Source organism: Amblyomma americanum, chromosome 5, assembly GCF_052857255.1.
Source record: "Amblyomma americanum isolate KBUSLIRL-KWMA chromosome 5, ASM5285725v1, whole genome shotgun sequence".
NCBI lineage: Eukaryota > Metazoa > Arthropoda > Arachnida > Ixodida > Ixodidae > Amblyomma > Amblyomma americanum.
This window is the reverse complement of record NC_135501.1, coordinates 11446814-11464487: the sequence shown is the minus strand read 5'-3', so window position 1 is coordinate 11464487 and position 17674 is coordinate 11446814. Positions and strand designations below refer to the sequence as shown.

General features: G+C 45.0%; 1 protein-coding gene across 3 annotated transcripts in view; it reads left to right on the top strand.

The window, feature by feature from the left end:
• The window catches only part of LOC144132294 (protein MIS12 homolog), a 59648-nt gene that overhangs the window by 29955 nt on the left and 12019 nt on the right, over positions 1-17674 (top strand). For all 3 annotated transcript variants that reach the window (XM_077664603.1, XM_077664604.1, XM_077664605.1), the window contains exon 4: positions 10303-10440. In XM_077664603.1, coding sequence (XP_077520729.1) covers positions 10303-10440 — 138 coding nt within the window. The remainder of the gene's footprint in view (positions 1-10302; positions 10441-17674) is intronic.

Genomic DNA, 17674 nt, shown 5'->3' with positions numbered 1-17674 from the left:
AAAAGCTTCACCAGGTGTCATAAATACGTTCTCCGAACAAACGTTCTTTAATTTTCATGCCGTTGATGATGTTGCTGTGTTGGACTGCGTTGATTATGGAAGTTCTTTTCTGAACTGATAGCTCGGTGCTTTAATTGCTTTGTTCCTAAAAAAGAAAGCACACTAACAGAAGAAGTCCTTGGACAACTAGGCAAATACTTCATGTCAAAAGAAGGTTAAACATGAATGAAAGACATTTTCAGTCAACCCTAATCCTGAAAATAAACTTTGTGTTAGCCAGATGAGTCGGGATTTAAAGGCGCTTGTTAAGGATTCAAAACAGAGATTTTATAATGCAACACTTGCAAAATTTCTTCGTGAGCCGCCTGGTAAATTATGGCATTATATCAACCCACCAACTGCTGCTAAGCACCGTGCTGCTGAAACAAAGAACTTCGATGATCTTAATTTGTATTTTTCATCTGTTTACATTCAGGATAATGGTATGCTGCCTCCTTTTGAAGATGAAACTCAAAGGCATCCTATTCCTGATATACAAATTGACGAACAAGGTGTTTTAAATCTGCTGTTACATACTGATACCAAGAAAAGCTATGGCCCAGATCGTATCCCAAGTGAGTTTTTGTATAAGTATGCTGAATGGGCCTCCAAATGTCTGACGAAAATTTTTCAGTCATCTGTTAGTTGCGGTTTTTTTCCCTCTGAATGGAAGAGATCAAAAGTTATACTGGCCCATAAAAGCTGAGATACTTCTGTTAAAAATTATTGCCCCATTTCCCTCACTAGTACAGCTTCGAAATTACTTGAACACATCATATCCAAGTACCTACTCAGCTATCTCGATCAGCATAATCCGTGAGCATGGCTACTGTAGAAGTAGTTCATGGCCTCGCAGAAACAATAAAATCCAGTAGTCAAACAGACATCGTGTACCTCGACTTTGCAAAAGCATTTGATAAAGTGTCGCACCAAAAATGTTTGAACAAGGTTAATGCTGTGTTTAAAAATCAAACCCTCACAAAATGGCTTCTCTTGTATATACACTCTCGTGAAGAATATGTAATGGTTAGAAGTTGTCAGTCTAAAATTCTTCCCATCTCTTCTGGGATGCCGCGAGGTAGTCTTGGGACCACACGTGTTTTTTATTTTTATTAATGATCTACAAAATAGTATGTGAAAATAAGGGGGGGACAAAGCCTCCCCCCCTGCACTCCCACTCTGCGGATGCAGCGTTCCTGCTCGCTAACTGCGGAGGGGTTCGTGCTCGAGGGACAAAGGGAAGGGATGGCAACGCGTGAACACTCCTATGCTATTTATTATATTTGCAATTAATACACAGAGCGGGCCAGCTAGCTACAAAACATGGAGGCATTTCTTGGAAAGAGAAGGTAAGAAGGACTTCCGACTTACCGGCTGGGGCAGGGGCGCGACTTCGGAAGTATTGGCGGCGAACATTTGTAGGCGCCGACAATGGCGGCCGGGTTTTCCCGTGCGTGCCGCATTCTTGGGGCAAAGCCATTCCCTAGCATTTGCTGGGAAAGGCGACCAGAGCGCGCGTTTCCTGCGCTCGTTTCGCTGCCTGGAACCAGAAGTCCAGCTGCAAGGCACAACGAATTCCCGTGCTTCTGCCGCGGAAGGTGATGAGAGCCTGCGGCTGCAACCGCTCACGACGCTGGCCGGATCCCGAAGAGACCCTGTCCGGTTCCGCAGTATTCCGTGTCACCTACAAGGTGGCGCTCACGTCGCTGTTTCCACTTCCCCATGAGGGAGACTTCCCTCCTCGCCCAACTGGCGCTGTCCTGACGGCCGACGATGGAGATGGTCGGCCGCGTCGAAATGGAGAAGTACTTGCTGTTGGGCTAGTTGGTTCAGAAAGTTGAATGGCGCAAGGGAACAAACACAAGAAGACACAGAGACAGAAAGAGCACCTACTACCAACTGAGTTTATTGCGGAAAACACCGCCTTTATAAGCATAGGCAGCGTTATACTGATTGCAGGTCTAAAGTCATCTATAAGATACCGCTCAAGAGTGGGTGGGTCTGCATTGGGCAGACCGGCCGTTGTTTCAATGAGAGAGCGATTGAGCATAAACGGACAATAAAAAACAATGAAAGGGGAAACCTTCCTGATCACTGCAGAGGTTGCTAAGATTGCGGACCGGTGCTGGAAGAGGCAAAGTTTATCGGCAGAGGCAGAGAGCGAGTTGAAAGGGAAGTTATAGAAGCATTTCACATGCAGAAAGGTGGGCCCACGTGCATAGGCACTTCGTCGGTCAAACTCAGCGGGCAGGAACTGGATTTTTTAGATGGTCATGTATAGATCTTCTCATTTAATCTTGCTATCATGTTCGTAAATTTTTCATGCCTTGTTCTATGAGTAGCAGTTCTCTGGCTTTTATGCATAAATATAATTTTTTCTGTACATATATTTTTTCTTGTCAGCTTGTCCTGGCTATGATAACGCACTGGTGGTGATAATGTACTGGCATATAAAGGTGGTGTTTTTCCGCAATAAACTCTGTTTGTAGTAGGCGCTCTTTCTGTCTCTGTGTCTTCCTGTGTTCATTCTCTTGTGCCATTCAGCTTTATGTCGAAACGGAGGGGGGAAACAGGTTTCCACGTCTCTCCCTCCTTAAATGTTGGCCTACGGTTGAACTCATCCATGGATGCCAACGAGGAAGTGTCCGCGAGCGTTGCGGATACGACTGCAAGACAGCTCGTACAGGCGGGGTGCTGGGGTCATCCGACGAGCAGCAAGGTGACCGGACACCCGTCCTTGTCCCACGGCAGGCATCCAAAATTAGCGTGCCGGTACGGTGTTGCTCGCGCCAACGTGCATTTGTTGGAAGGTAGGGGGGCTGGACCCCCACTTTCGTAGCCGCTGCAAACTGCTCGCCTGAGACTCCGCAGCTTGATGACTCACGGCCACAAGGCAGCAGGCAGGGACCCATACAATGGACAGCAGGCTGGGGCAGCTTCTCTTGAACTCTGCATATCGCTCCTAGGATCTCCAAAAGTTTGAACCAAAAACAATGGAGGCCGCGCAAACTGACCATTTGGTAAAATGCAGAGCAATGCGAGTGCCAAACAATTCTATCCGGCACCACCCAAACCCTCGGTTCATTTGAACGCAGCTGGCTCTCTTCGGTCGAAGCATATTCGCAGTTCTCTTTCCGGCATGGTGGTGCTAAGCTCACTTGAACTACATTTGCGTCTCTGGTTCCGCGAAATTATGAATTCGCTTCTCAGCCCCTAAAAAAAAATACCAATTTCGTTCGAACAAAGTCAGTTTTCTATAGAGTGCGGTGCCACAATATCCACAATGGCGCCCAACGTTGGGCAAGCTCGTGGGACAAGGGACGACAGTCAGTTCGGTTCGTGGAATGCCTGCCCGGGTTTGGAACAGCGTTAGACCTGGCCCGAATTCGGAGTTGCTACCACGGCTAAGATGCTTTCTTGACAGCGAGATAAGCGTAATAGCAGCATGGGAGAATTGCCGTGCATGCTACGCTTTTGATGAGCACTTCATCGATACACCTTTGGAAGGTGAACCTTGAGGTCTGCACACGAGACCGAGGCATCCACGGAGAACAAGCCAGAAGCAAGTGAATGCGGAAGCCTGAAGGGTGGCCCGATTTTTCTTGTACATAATTGTAGATAGTTGTAGATATTCTCTGTTCTGTCTCTTTGGCTCTGGCAGCCGGGTGCCGTAATCATCTGATTTGGATTTCAGTTGTGATTGCAGGAAAAGTGCCAGGGTGCTGCGACACTGCGAGAAGTGGTGGATGCCGTTCGCATTAGGGTCACCTTGGCAGAAACGTAGCTCCTCGTGGCGTTGTGTTCTAGCTATTGTCCTTGGCCCTTTGTTGGCACCCGCAAGTGTCAGAGCTAGTAGGCTTAAGGCTTTTCGGGAGCTGCCTGTCGCTTTTGGGAGGGCATAGTCGTACCGTGGCACAAGCACGCGCAAATGGGTTTGCTTGTTTTATATTTAAGCTCTCTAGAGCCGAGAGGTCTTGCTCAACTACAGAAAGCTGACTTTGTTCGAACGAACTTGGTATTTTTTTTGGGCTGCAAAGCGAATTTATAACTTTGTGGAACCAGAGACGCTAATGTAGTTCAAGTGAGCTTAACACCACCATGCTGGAAAGTGAACCGCGAATGTGCTCCCACCGAAGAGAGCCAGCTACGTTCAAATGAACCGAGCGCTTGGGCGGTGCCGGATAGGATTGTTTGGCACTCGCATTGCTTCGCATTTTGCCAAATGGTCAGTTTGCGCGGTCTCCATTGCCTTTGTTTCAAACTTCTCCATTTCCTTTGTTTCAAACTTTTAGAGATCATAGGAGTGATATGCAGAGTTCGAGAGAAGCTGCTCCCGCCCTGCTGTCCATTGTATGGGTCCCTGCCTGCTGCCTTGCGGCCGTGAGTCATCAAGCTGCGGAGTCTCAGGCGAGCAGTTTGCAGCGGCTACGAGAGCGGGGGTCCAGCCCACCTACCTTCCAACAAAGGTGCGTCGGCGCGCACAACACCCTCCCGGCATGCTAATTTTGGATGCCTGCCGCGGGACAAGGGCAGGTGCCCGGTGACCTTGCTGCTCGTTGGATGACCCCGGCACCCCGCCTGTACAAGCTGTTTTGCAGTTGTCACCGCAACGCTCGTGGACACTTCCTCGTTGGCATCCATGGATGAGTTCAACCGTGGGCCAACATTTAAGGAGGGAGAGGTGTGGAAACCTGGTTTCCCCCTCCATTTCGACGCGGCCGACTATCTCCATTGGTATGCGTCAGTACAGCACCGGCTGGGCGAGGAGGGAAGTCTTCCTTGTGGGGGAAAGGGAACGGTGACGGGAGCGCCACCTCGTAGGTTGTGCGGAATTCTACGGGACCGGACAGGGTCTCTTCGGGATCCGGCAAGCGTCGTGAGCGGTTGCACCGCACGCTCTTGTCACATTCCGCAGCAGGCGCACGGAGATCCGTTGTACCTTGCCGCTGGACTTCTGACTGCAGGCAGCGAAGTGGGCGCCGCAAACGCGCGCTCTCGGCACCTTCCCCGGCAAATGCTCGGGGATTGGCCTTGCCCCAAGAATGCGGCGCACACGGAAAACCCGGCCGCCATTATCGGCACATACAAACGTTCGCCGCCGATACCTCCGAAGTCGCGCCCCTGCCCCAGCCGGTAAGTCGGAAGTCCCTCTTACGTAGCCTTCTATTTCCGAGGAATGCCTCGTTGATGTCTGGTAGCTAGCTGGCCCGCTCTGTGTATTAATTGAAAGTGTAATAAATAGCATATGAGTGTTAACGCTTTGTCGTCCCCTCTGTTTCCCTCAAGCGAGCGGGAATGCTGCATCCACGGAATGGGAGTGCGGGAGGGCGGAAGGCTTTGTCCCCCACTATATTTTCACAGTATTCATATTCCATTGAGACTTTTTGCTGACTACTGTGTGCTGCACAGTAAAATAAATACAAGTGATATGAAATCAAATTGAATTTTAACCTCCAAAAAATAGCAAAGTGGTGTGACGACTCGCAGATGTAGTTAAACTTCAAAAAGTCTGTGTTCATGTCGGTAACTAGAAAAAAAGTTTTCTTAAATTTGATTGCCAAATTAGTGGGTGTGTAATTGAATGAGTTGATCAATATAAATACCTGGGCATAACATTTACAGCAGAGTTACGATGGAATACCAACTTTAAATAAGTTTCCGCCGAAGCTATCTCCAAAACGTCTCCAACGTCTTGGAGAGAATTCCCACAATGCCCTATGTTTCATTATCCTGGCATATCCTCGCCCTTTTGCTATGAGAGACCGTTCGTGCTTGTCCGTTTATATCTGTCCTTTGTATACCCATTCCCCGAGATATCTGTATTCGCCCACTCGTGGTATTTCATGGCATTGCATTGTAAGCACCTGATTGTAAGCCTATTTGACAGGCTGCGCCATCTGGCAAACTATGAGCCTACCAATGTCCCTGCTCGGAACGATGGTGGGTCTCGCAGTTCGCCAGATGGCGTAGCCTGTTAGACCAGCTGCCTCACTCACCTCAACGAAAGTTCCGCCTGAACCAACCGCAGTTTCTCGCAAATTTTGGAAAATCCAGGTAAGTTCTGATGTTAAATTACTTATAAAGAAACGTAGACGATAATAAACTACCTTGTGGTTGAGTTGAAATAGGCCAGTAATTGTAGCAGGAGAATTTTCTACAACCCAGACTGATAAATGTGGAACACGTATATTTTGCACTAGTGCCGAGCGTGAACAAGTGAGCTTGAAGGAAAAGTGGACCACGATGAGCAAGGTGCGGCACCCATGCACAAAAGGAGAAATTACGGAGGGCACCTAGGACTACTTTTGTGCTTTTAATGCGAAAGTATCGTTTTTATTTATTTTTCTTTTTATAATTTTGTCTTCCTTTCAGTGACCCATCTACTCGTTAGCATACAGTTCTAGGTTAACCTTTGTTTTCCCAGAAGTAATGCGGCTACGTTCTCCACTGCGCGAGGAAGAAAGTGCAGGTGATGCACAGAACATTCGCTGCCTTCGTATGACGCTCCCAGTGGGAACCCATGTGTCGTGACAGCCTATTTGTTCACTTATTTGTGCATCAGTTTGTTTCGTGTTTCTTCTTTTTCAGAATCAGAATCTGGTTTTATTTTCCAGTAATCAGTCGCTGGATGGATCCCTGGCCTAAAAGACTAGATATAAGGCTTGACAAAAGCCCAGGAACCGTTTACATGGCAGCAGATGGAACTGATTGCAGCAAAAGAAAAGAAAAAACAAAATAGAGCAAACATTTCGTGGTGAAGAAAATACGCAAAGCACATATGTTCATACGAAAACATACACAACACATTGTAAATAACAAGTACAAAGCAAATATCCAATAATTTTTAATGAGGCAGGTTGAAATTAATTTATGTAGACCATAGCAAGGTTATTGTAATTTTACAAAAATAGTTTCGCAGTTGTTTTGAAATATGCTTGACGGTGTTTTTATATTTATTCAAAGTGGCGGGGACGTTATGGGCTAATGATTGTAGCTTGTAGTTCGTGCGAAAGCGTGGTACTGTCCATATATCGATGTTTCGTACCTGCACATTGGTGCTGTGCTGTTCCAGTGATGCAAGAGATTTTGAAACTCTGCAAATTTCAGGGGATGAAAAATACAATGTGTGCAATAGACGGAACTCGTACAGATGATCTGTTCTAATGAAGGCATACGACATAAATGCATTCTGAGTTGTTGACGTGCGTTCAAGGACCATTTACTTCTGTAAGACAAGAATACTGTTTATGTTACTCTTGGCGGTGGTAGCCCAGCCTAAGTTACAATATATTAACTGAGAAATGAAAAGAGTGAAATATATTTGCATATTTGCTTTCAAGGGCAGGAAGGACCAGCACCAAGATAAAATGCCAATTACTGATGAAAGTTTTTTTACACAGATAATAAACCTGAGTGTCTCAATTTAAGTGAGAAGAGAAGTGCGCCCCCAAGTATCTAATGTTCATTTACAATTTGTATCTGGTCGCATCCCAGGCTCAGAGTACCAGTCATTTGTACGAGTTTATTTCTGGCTCAAAATACGATCACTTTTGTCTTGGCAGGATTTATTTTTCACCAAGATGACAACATCCACAGTACTTCATTACATTTCACTGATAACTGGTCAATATTTGAACCAGACATGAGCAGTGTACTGTCATCTCCATATATAACAAAGTGAATTGAGGAATCTTTACTATGCATAATATATATTTAACAAATAAGAGGGGACCTAATATGCTACCTTGAGGTACTCTGCATTTTACTGAAGTTGTCTATTAGCAAGGTAGGATTTCAGCAATGCAATGGTGGTCATGAATACCATAGGATTGCAGCTTACATATGAGGATATTATGATCAAGACAACCAAATGCTTTGCTAAAGTCTAGGAATGTTCCCACAGTGTACAGATTGTTTTGAATGCTTTGTAAAATTTTTTTTCTTTAAGTTCTAATACAGTGCTTTCAGTCGACCTATTTTTTTCGGACACCAAATTGGTGATTTGTTATAACATTTGACATATAAAAGAAGTTTGTTATGTGACATGCAATAATTTTCTCATATCCTTATGAAAACACTGGAAGTACCGATATAGGCCTGTAGTTTATTGGCAAGTTTTTGTCACCGCTTTTATAGATTGCCGAAATTCTTGCTTAATTCATGCGGTCGGGAAAAACTCTTGTTTGCAAACATAGGTTGAAAATATGGGCCAGTATTGGTGAGACGACAGGTAAGACATATTTAACTGGCTTTATTTGCAGATTATCAGTGTCTAACGATTTACTGTTTTTTAGGGACATAGACTTCTCGATCGTCTGCTGGCTTCAAAAATATGCTATGAAGAGCGTTTGCTTGTGGGACTTCTGTCGCTGCACAACCGTTATCAGGAGTAGCTACAGTAGTAAAGTGATTATTAAAGTGATTTGCCAGCTCTTTACCCGAGAGCTCACGACCATTTACAGTGATCAGTGGAACCGGGCTATTGCTACCTCGACCAAGTAAATTATTGGGGACTTTCCAGGCTATGTCAGGACACTGTTTTATAATGTTGTCGAAAAGCTGTTCATAATAAGAAACCTTGGCTCTTCTTAACTGCATTTAAGTGATTTCTTGCCTTTCTAAACTGCCGCAATGTTTTCTCGCAGCGTGTGTGCAAGAAAATGTGGTAAAGACGATTTATAGCCTCTATCATTCTGATATGTTCATAGTTCACCCAGGGGTTTCTTATTTTTTTCATACATTTCGTTGCTTTGAATGGAAAGTGCTGTAAGTAAATGGATGCAAACTGTGTAATGAATGCATTGTATGCATCATTTGCAGTGTTTATTTCAAGGACCGGCAACCAGTTTTGTGCCATTATTTCTACTTTAAATGATTCTAATTTGGTTTCAGTAATGCTCTGAAAAATTAGTAACTGTGCCTATCAGGCGTCTTAGTGCTCATTTGCCTTCCCTATTCGCTACGACTGGACACACTCGTGAGGGGCCTTTATGGGGATTCCTTAAGGAAGTGGCTGACTCCTTCAGTTTACTCACTGTGCACTTTTCTTTAGGCTACCTCTATAGCCTTTCCAGAAGGCAGATGACTCGGGCACTTGCAGAGTATTTGTTTCGTGTACCATTGTATCGGCAACCTTTTCTTGGGTTCGTTGACACCAGTGTTCTAAAATGTGTGTAGCAAATGTGCATTTCTTCTGGTGCAAAAGCGTTCTTCTTTAAACTGCACACATCGATGCTGCCTGTCAAAGCATGGCTTCATGCTAAGGAGTTGTATGTGTCATGCATGGTGCATTGCCTGCTGTACAATCTTCCAGAGACCATCATCATCATCAGCCTGACTACGCCCACTGCAGAGCAAAGGCACCTTCCATGTCTCTCCAATTAACCGTCCTTTGCCAGCTGCGGACACAGTATGCCTGTTAACTTCTTAATCCGCCCACCTAACTTTTTGCCAACCCCTTGCTATGCTTGCCTTCTCTTGGGGTCCACTCCGTTACCCTTAAGGACCAGCGCATTACATGCCCTGCCCAAGCCCATTTCTTCCTCTTGATTTTGACTAGGATATCATTAACCCACGTTTGTTCCTTTACCCACTCTGCCTGCTTCCGGTCTCTTAAACCTATTATTTTTTTTTCCATAGCTCGCTGCATTGTGCTTAACTTGAGCTGAATCCTTTTCGTTAGCCTCCACATTTCTGCCCCGTAGGTGAGTACTGGTGCAGTGATGCTCTGTTCTTCTGGGACCTAATGTAGCGAACACTTAAGAAGGACATTGAAATCACACCCCACAGTGTTCGTTTTTTGCATGTGGAGAAAAACTCCATGTGATCTATTTATGTTGATAGGACTATTTAGTCACCGTGGTCATGGAAATCTTTGTTCTTGAGCAGTGGTGTTGGGAGTATATGCTGCCCTGTGGAAAAGCTGGCTTTGCTATCTAGATGCATGTGGGTGCCTCCTTGTTTGGGAAGGAGGGGATGCGGTGGGCTCATATTACACAGCCTGGTGGTTTGTGCATAAGCGTACTCAGATTTTCCTTTTTGGCGCTATTCCCTGCAATAAAGAAAAGTAGTTTTGTGGCCTATGGGTTGTGTGCTTGCCTCGCTATCTGGAAGTCCTGGGTTCAGCTCCCCCGCACCTTCACATGTTTTATTTTTCTGTGATGCCACAGTGACATCATCGGGGACCACTTTTCCTTGCTGATGAGCCATATAATGCTTTAGAAAGACTTGGGTTTGTGCTGTATTTTTACCCCCATGGCGCAGGACTTCCTCAGGCAGGACATAATGCACATTCCGCCGCACGTGCTCCTTCCTGAGGACGAGGTGCATCGGAATCCCTCCAGCCAGGCACTGGCCTCTCTCAAGCTGCAGCTGGAATCAGCACGCAGACGCCTGGCTGAGGTGAGCAGCCTATTGAAGGGCCTTGTTTGGAATCAAATCTGCCTCTCTTTATCTCTGCCTATGCTCGTGTGTGTCCAGTAGCAGAAGATGTGTTTATTGATGAGGGATTTAGACCTACAAATTTTCTCAGCACTCGACTCAAATTCGCGATGTCAAGACTGGTCATACAGGTGTCCACAGGTGACACATCGACACTGATATGATTCTCACATCACTAAACAACTAAGTTTCGGGAGGTTCTTCTTTCAAACACCTTGGCATTGTTTCTGACCAACACATGCATTGGCAAAAAGAGATTGAAAAGATGTGTACAAAGATAGCTTTCAGCTGCTATGTACTCATTAAGGCAAGGCAGCACTTTCTGCATAATGTACTGTGTTCCTTGCACTTTTTGCTATGACATTAGCTGCTGCTGTGAATCGTGGCACCAAACATACAGAACCTATTTAGTTTCCTTACAGGGACTCACAGGAGAGAGCACTGCTGGTAATAGGCCATGCGTGGTCAAATTATAGCAATAATAATCTGTGTCAGGGGCACAAAGTACTGCCATTTTAATCCATGCTTAATTACAAACTGTGTGCAGTGGTCAATAATATTGTTAATATTGAAAGTTCGACAAGGTAAGTTGTTGGGCGAGTTAGTTTTGATATTCCATGACTACAGCGCAACAAACGGGACGCTGACTCACAACTGAAATCTTTATCAGCTGCCAGTGGGAATAAGTAACCAACTGGCAGCCAGAAATGGAAAGCAATGCACACAAGTCACAAATATAAAAAAAAAAAACTCGAAATAAAGCACACGCGTGTCAACATTTGCAGTCGAGGTAGCGTTTTTATTTTTCTGGCAGCGATACAGAGGGTGCGCTTATACATTCTTCCTCTGAAACTGCAAAAGTGATGATGATGATGACGAAGATGACATCAATGCCTGCAAGCTATTGTGCAATGAATGCGTTGTGATAGGTAGGAACTGTGACTCGCTGACAAGCGAAATTATAGAAGCACACATGATAGCAAGGCTCCTGGAAGAATGTATAAGCGCACCCTCTGTATCGCTGTCAGAAAAAGAAAAACGCTACCTCGACTGCGAATGTTGACACGCGTGTGCTTTATTTTGAGTTGTTTTATATTTGTGACTTGTGTGCATTGCTTTCCATTTCTGGCTGCCAGTTGGGTACTTATTCCCGTTGGCAGCTGATAAAGATTTCAGTTGTGAGTCAGTGCTGTGTTGTGTCCTTCTGCCTGTGTCCTTCTTCTTCGTCCCATTTGTTGCGCTGTAGTCATGGAATAATACTGAAAGGGGGTTTGTGCACAAATAAAACAGGCGATGGAATTCATGGCGGGTGACGCAAAACGGCGGCCAACACAAAAGCCAACTGAAGCGATCCTTCTCGGTCATCTTCCTAGGTGGCATCAGGCGCGGCTGTCATGGTTCGCTACAATACTAATACTCCTCTACGATTTAGTCTTTTCTTATTATCATACTGTAACACAAGACTTGTATTAAGTAAAAATTCAAATTGCCTGCCTGCTGCAATGTATACGAGCAGCGTTTAGTTCAATTATCCGGCGCAAGGTGTAGAACACAGTTTTATTAATGTGAAACTTGCAAATAACTTCAAGTTCAATTGCAAGCTTTTCTTTATTAGCAGCCAGGAAAAGCCTTGCCCCCCTTTATTTTTTACGGTTGATCACCTTTTGTAAATATCAATGCAAGAGTATGTCTCATGGGTGGCATATACAGGACATGTCATCAGAGCCTGTCTGCGTGACAGCATGAATTAGTAATTAAGTCACTAAAATGATTCATTCACTGGACAGTTAATCGATTGGGCAAAGTAAGCAATTAGTTGAGTTAGTCAATTACTTCAATAATTAATCGGTAATTTAATTAGGTGATAAATTAGAAACTAAGGTAAATAAACAAACAATTCAATTAAAGTACATTAGTCAGGTTGAATAAATGTTAATTATTAGGATAATTAACTGGAATACTGAATTAGCCTAATTAGTGAATTATTTCATATATGCATCAACAATTTAGTCTAATTGAATAATTACTTAATTACTGAATGAGTTAGTCAGTTAATTTAATTGATTGATTAAACTAGCAATTAATTGCTTAATCAATCGATTACAATGAATTAGTACTTTGGGGTGCTTACTAGACGCTCTAGCAGTAGGACCCACATCTTCGGATGTGGTAGAATCGAAGTTAGAGTGAAAGTGCAACTTAAAAACGGCGAAGGCATAAAGAAACGAACACGCAGCAACATAATCGGCAGCAGTAAGAGAAATGCTTTTGCATTACTCCACCTAAGCAGCCTCAAGTGCACCCCTGGAATTCTTTATTCTGTGCTTTTCCTTATCATGGTTTCTTTCTTTGAATGGCTAATTATCGACTGAAGTGCTCCAAGCATTTTTTCATTCCTCTTTCTCTCTACTGTGCTTAATATGGCTGCCTGATGTATTTTATGTTGTACTGGACCGTTTTACCAGCCGCACGGCTGTCTGTCTAAATATTTTCTGTGTATTCTGTTTTAGAAGTAAAGAATGCTTTGACTTTGACAAAGGGACACTGAAGACAAACTGAGCTTGACCTTCTAATGACTATGACACCGTTCTCGCCGAAAGTGGTAATTTTATAGCAAACTGTGGTGTATCAAGAGTGAATCCTTATACACTGATACTGAGGCTACTTAATTTGAAATGGCGACCCTGGCGTCCATTTCGATTTGGACACAACGAGCTTGAGTGAAGTGGCGGGAAAGATACATTTAATTTTTAAATTCAATTCTCAGCAATGAATGCGTCTTTTGCTGCTTGACCAACATCAGAACCACCTGGAATTGATTTTAATGCAGTGTCATTTAGGTTGTCATCTCGCAAAAAAAATTCCCGTCTTCTCTGTCACGAAATTTCCTGATTGGTCTAAAGAGTCGTGACGTCAACACCAAGTGACCACTTGTGGGTCAGTCATAGGGCACTACCTAATTTGAAGAATCTGAGGGCCCCCTAAGTCTGGAAGTTTGCTGAACCCTCAAAATTTCAGAGGACCCCCCAAGATTTTGGAGGTAGGCTTACCCCAGAAAATTGACTAATCTGGATTAGTGGGTGGACTAAGTTCGATTATGTGGTCAGATTAGTATTATTCCTTACAATAATCCAGTGGAAAGTAGTGGAACTTTTTAGATGGTGGTGACTCATGAATACCATACAAGGGCAGTGAGACCGGTTCCAGCTGGAGGTTTGGCGGGAAAAACACTAGAACATCAGACACTCACGTGACCTAAATGTCACAGCACAGCAGGTGACCTAAATGCTATCGCATTTTCATCTTTAAAGATGTGGTTAAGAAGGCCACTACCACCAGGTTTTTTTTTACTAAGAACAAAAATTTAATGGAGTTGTCCTTGGTTTTCTTCCATTTTGCTGCAACTTTTGCTGTGCACTCTACACAGTCTTGTGATCTTTTGTGCCAAATGTCGCAGCTGGATAGCATTTCGTTGCAGCGCAAATTAATTTTTGTATTTTCCACTATGAAGCCTCAATTTTATGGGCAATCTTGCATGTGTGACTTCACAGTTTGCATGCTCGTCAACATTCACTCTGCGTTTGCTGAAGGACAGAATTTCTAGCTTGTTTTTGGCAGTGACGCTACCCTTGTGCCAAAGCGCTCCAAACTCACTATCATTATGGGCAACGCCGTGTGCCAGCTGTACAGGCAGAAATAACCTTAGTTGTCGCTGCCCTTTCAGTGTGTTAAGCCCAATTAAAACGAGCATGATTGTTACGCTACAGTCATTCCTTATGTTTGCAGTAAATGGACGAACATCACAATATGGACCTCTCCTCTCTTGTCCTTTGTCTTCCTTACTTTACATTACATTTTGTGCATTACATTCTGTAATGCGCATTTTGTACATTACAATGTCAGCGCCGGAAAACGCCCCCGCTCCAGCCTAGTGGCCCGCTTCAGCCCATCGACGTTCCGACTGACCCATTTTTCCGTGTTGGTCTCGACCTGCTCGGGCCTTTTCCCTTATCAACTTCCGGGAACAAGTGGATTGCCGTTGCCACCGATTACACTACCCGGTACGCTATCACATGCACTATCCCGACCAGCTGTGCCTCCGATGTCGCCGACTTTCTTCTTCATGACGTCCTGCTTCATGGCGCTCCTCGTCATCTGCTTACAGATCGAGGCCCCTGCTTTCTTTCTAGAGTGGTCCACGACCTTCTCCGCTCCTGCTCCACCCGTCACAACTTCACGACGGCCTACCATCCCCAAACAAACGGCCTTACTGAGTGCCTTAACCGCACCCTGACGGACGTGCTGTCCATGTATGTCTCCGTCCACCATCGTGACCGGGACCTCAGTTTACCCTTCGTGATGTTCGCCTACAATTCCTCACGCCATGATACCACGAGATACTCCTCCTTCTACCTGCTCTTTGGCTGCGACCCGTTGCTACCCTTTGAGAGCTTACTGCCTTCTGACCCTTATACTAGCAGTTATGCTTGTGACGCCATTGCCCGTGCTGACGCCGCCCGCCAAATCGCTAGGGATCGTCTCCACGCTTCTCAGACCGCTCAAAAACGTCGTTACGACCTTCATCATCGTAACGTCCATTACCCTCCCGGCTCCCTGGTACTCCTCTGGCTCCCTGCACGCCGTGTGGGACTGTGCGAGAAGCTCCTGCCTCATTACATCGGTCCTTACCGTGTCTTGAGGCAGCTGAGCGATGTGACCTACGAACTCACGCCGCTACACCCCCACTCTCCTTCGTGGGCCCCTCCACACAGTTTGTGCACGTCGCCCGTCTTAAACCCTTCCACTCGCACCCAACCCCCTAGGGCGCCTCGGGGCTGTGCCTTCTCCAGCGGGGCGGAGCGGGGGGGTAGTGTTATGGTACACAGGCGCGAAGCGAAGAGGAAGTTGGTTTGTCCTGGACTGTAGAGGACGAGAAGGATGCTGCAGCTAGTGCTAGTGCTGGTTTCTGGTGTTTCTTTTGTGTACGGCCCATCGTTCCTGCTGCTGAACTAACCCCGTAACAATATGTGCGAGCTACCCGCAGTTGTGTGAAGTTTTTGCATGCGTTTTCGAGCTGCTGCTCGTGCACACACATCGAGATGGAGGCCGATCAAAGTCCCCAGGATCATGTGTTTTAGACCCTGCCTTTTGTCGACATGATTCCGACTGGCCAGTTGATTATGCCTATTGTGAGTCGAACGATTCAAATTTATGTTTAATTAGGATGCAAATGTCATTTGATGGGATAATTCACAAATGTAAATACCCGATTTCTGCGTATACAGTGCATCACATCTGCCAGATTAAAGTCTAACGTTGCCCTGACTCTATTAGCGATTACCTTAGTTAATGCTTTGTAGGCAACAGATAGTAAGCTGATCGGCCTGTAACTTTTCAAGTCCTTGGCATCTCCCTTCCTATGAATTAAGACAATGTTTGCATTCTTCCAAGCTTCTGGTACAGTCGAGGTCATAAGGCATTGCGTATACAGGATGGCTAGTTTTTCTAGCACGATGTCCCCTCCATCCTTCAACAGATCTGCTGTTACCTGATCCTCCCCAGCTGCTTTTCCCCTTTTCATTGCTTCTAAGGCTTTCTTTACTTCATCTTTTGTTACTGGCGGGATGACGCATTGCTGTGCACCGCTGTCTTTCTCATTAATGCTCTGATTAAATTGGCTACTGTACAGGTCTTTGTAGAACTTTTCGGCTACGTTAACTATCTTATCCATATTCCTAACGACATTGCCCTGCTTGTCTCTTAATGCATACATCTGGTTTTTACCTATGCCTAGTTTCCTCTTCACTTCTTTTAGGCTACCTCCGTTCTTTAGAGCATGCTCGATTCTCTCCATATTAAACTTCCTTATGTCGGCTACCTTGCGCTTATTTATTAGCTTTGATAGCTCTGTTAGTTCTATTCTGTCGGTAGGGTTAGATGCCGTCATGCTTTGGCGCTTCTAAATCATATCTTTCGTCACCTGAGATAGCTTTCCGGTATCCTGTCGAACTGTCCTACTGCCTACTTCTACTGCGCACTCCGTAATTATTGATGTCAGATTATCGTGCATTGTATGAACATCAAGATCGTCTTCCTCAGTTAAAGCTGAATATCTGTTTTGCAGCGCTATCATAAACTCCTGTGCTTTCCCTCTTGCGGCTAACACGTTAATGGTCTTTCTCTTCACTAGCTTCTTCCGTTCCCTCTTCAAGTCTTAAGCTAATTCGAGACCTTACCATTCTGTGGTCGCGACAACGCACCTTTCCGAGGACGGCCACATCCTGAACAATGCCAGGTTTACCGCATAGTATGAAGTCGATTTCATTTTTAGTTTCACCATTGGGCCTCTTCCAGGTCCACTTCCTGTTTTCTCCGTTTGCGGAAGAAGGTATTCATGATCCGTAAATTATTTCTATCTGCGAATTTGACTAATAACTCTCCCCTGCTATTCCTAGAACCTATCCCATAGTCACCTACCGCGTGGTCGTCAACCTGTTTCTTGCCCACCTTCGCATTGAAGTCGCCCATCAGTACAGTGTGCTTTGATTTTACTTTATTCATTGCCGAATCTACGTCATAGAAACATTCAACGGTCTGGTCATCATGGCTGGATGTGGGTGCATAGGCCTGCACCACTTTCAGCTTGTACCTCCTATTCAGCCTAATTGCTATAGCTGCTACCCTCTCGTTAATACTATAGAACTCCTCTACGTTGCCAGCTACATCCTTATTAATGAGGAATCCCACACCTAGTTCTCGTCTATCCTCTAAACCGCGATACCAAAGTATGTGTCCGTCCTTTAGTACTGTATATGGCTCACCTGTCCTCCTAACTTTGCTAAGCCCTGTCACATCCCATTTAATTCCTGCTAGTTCCTCGAACAGCACTGCTAGGCTAACCTCACTAGATAAAGTTCTAACGTTAAACGTTGTCAGGTTTAGATTCCAGTGCCGGCCTGTCCGGAGTTTAATCAACCAAATGATCAGGGAGGCTTTCGTAAAGGATATTCCACAATAGATCATATTCACACTATCAATCAGGTGATGGAGAAATGCGCTGAATATAACCAACCTCTATATATAGCTTTCATTGATTACGAGAAAGCATTCGACTCAGTGGAAACCTCAGCAGCAGTCATACAGGCATTGCGTAATCAGGGGGTAGAAGAGCCTTATGTCAAAATACTGGAAGATA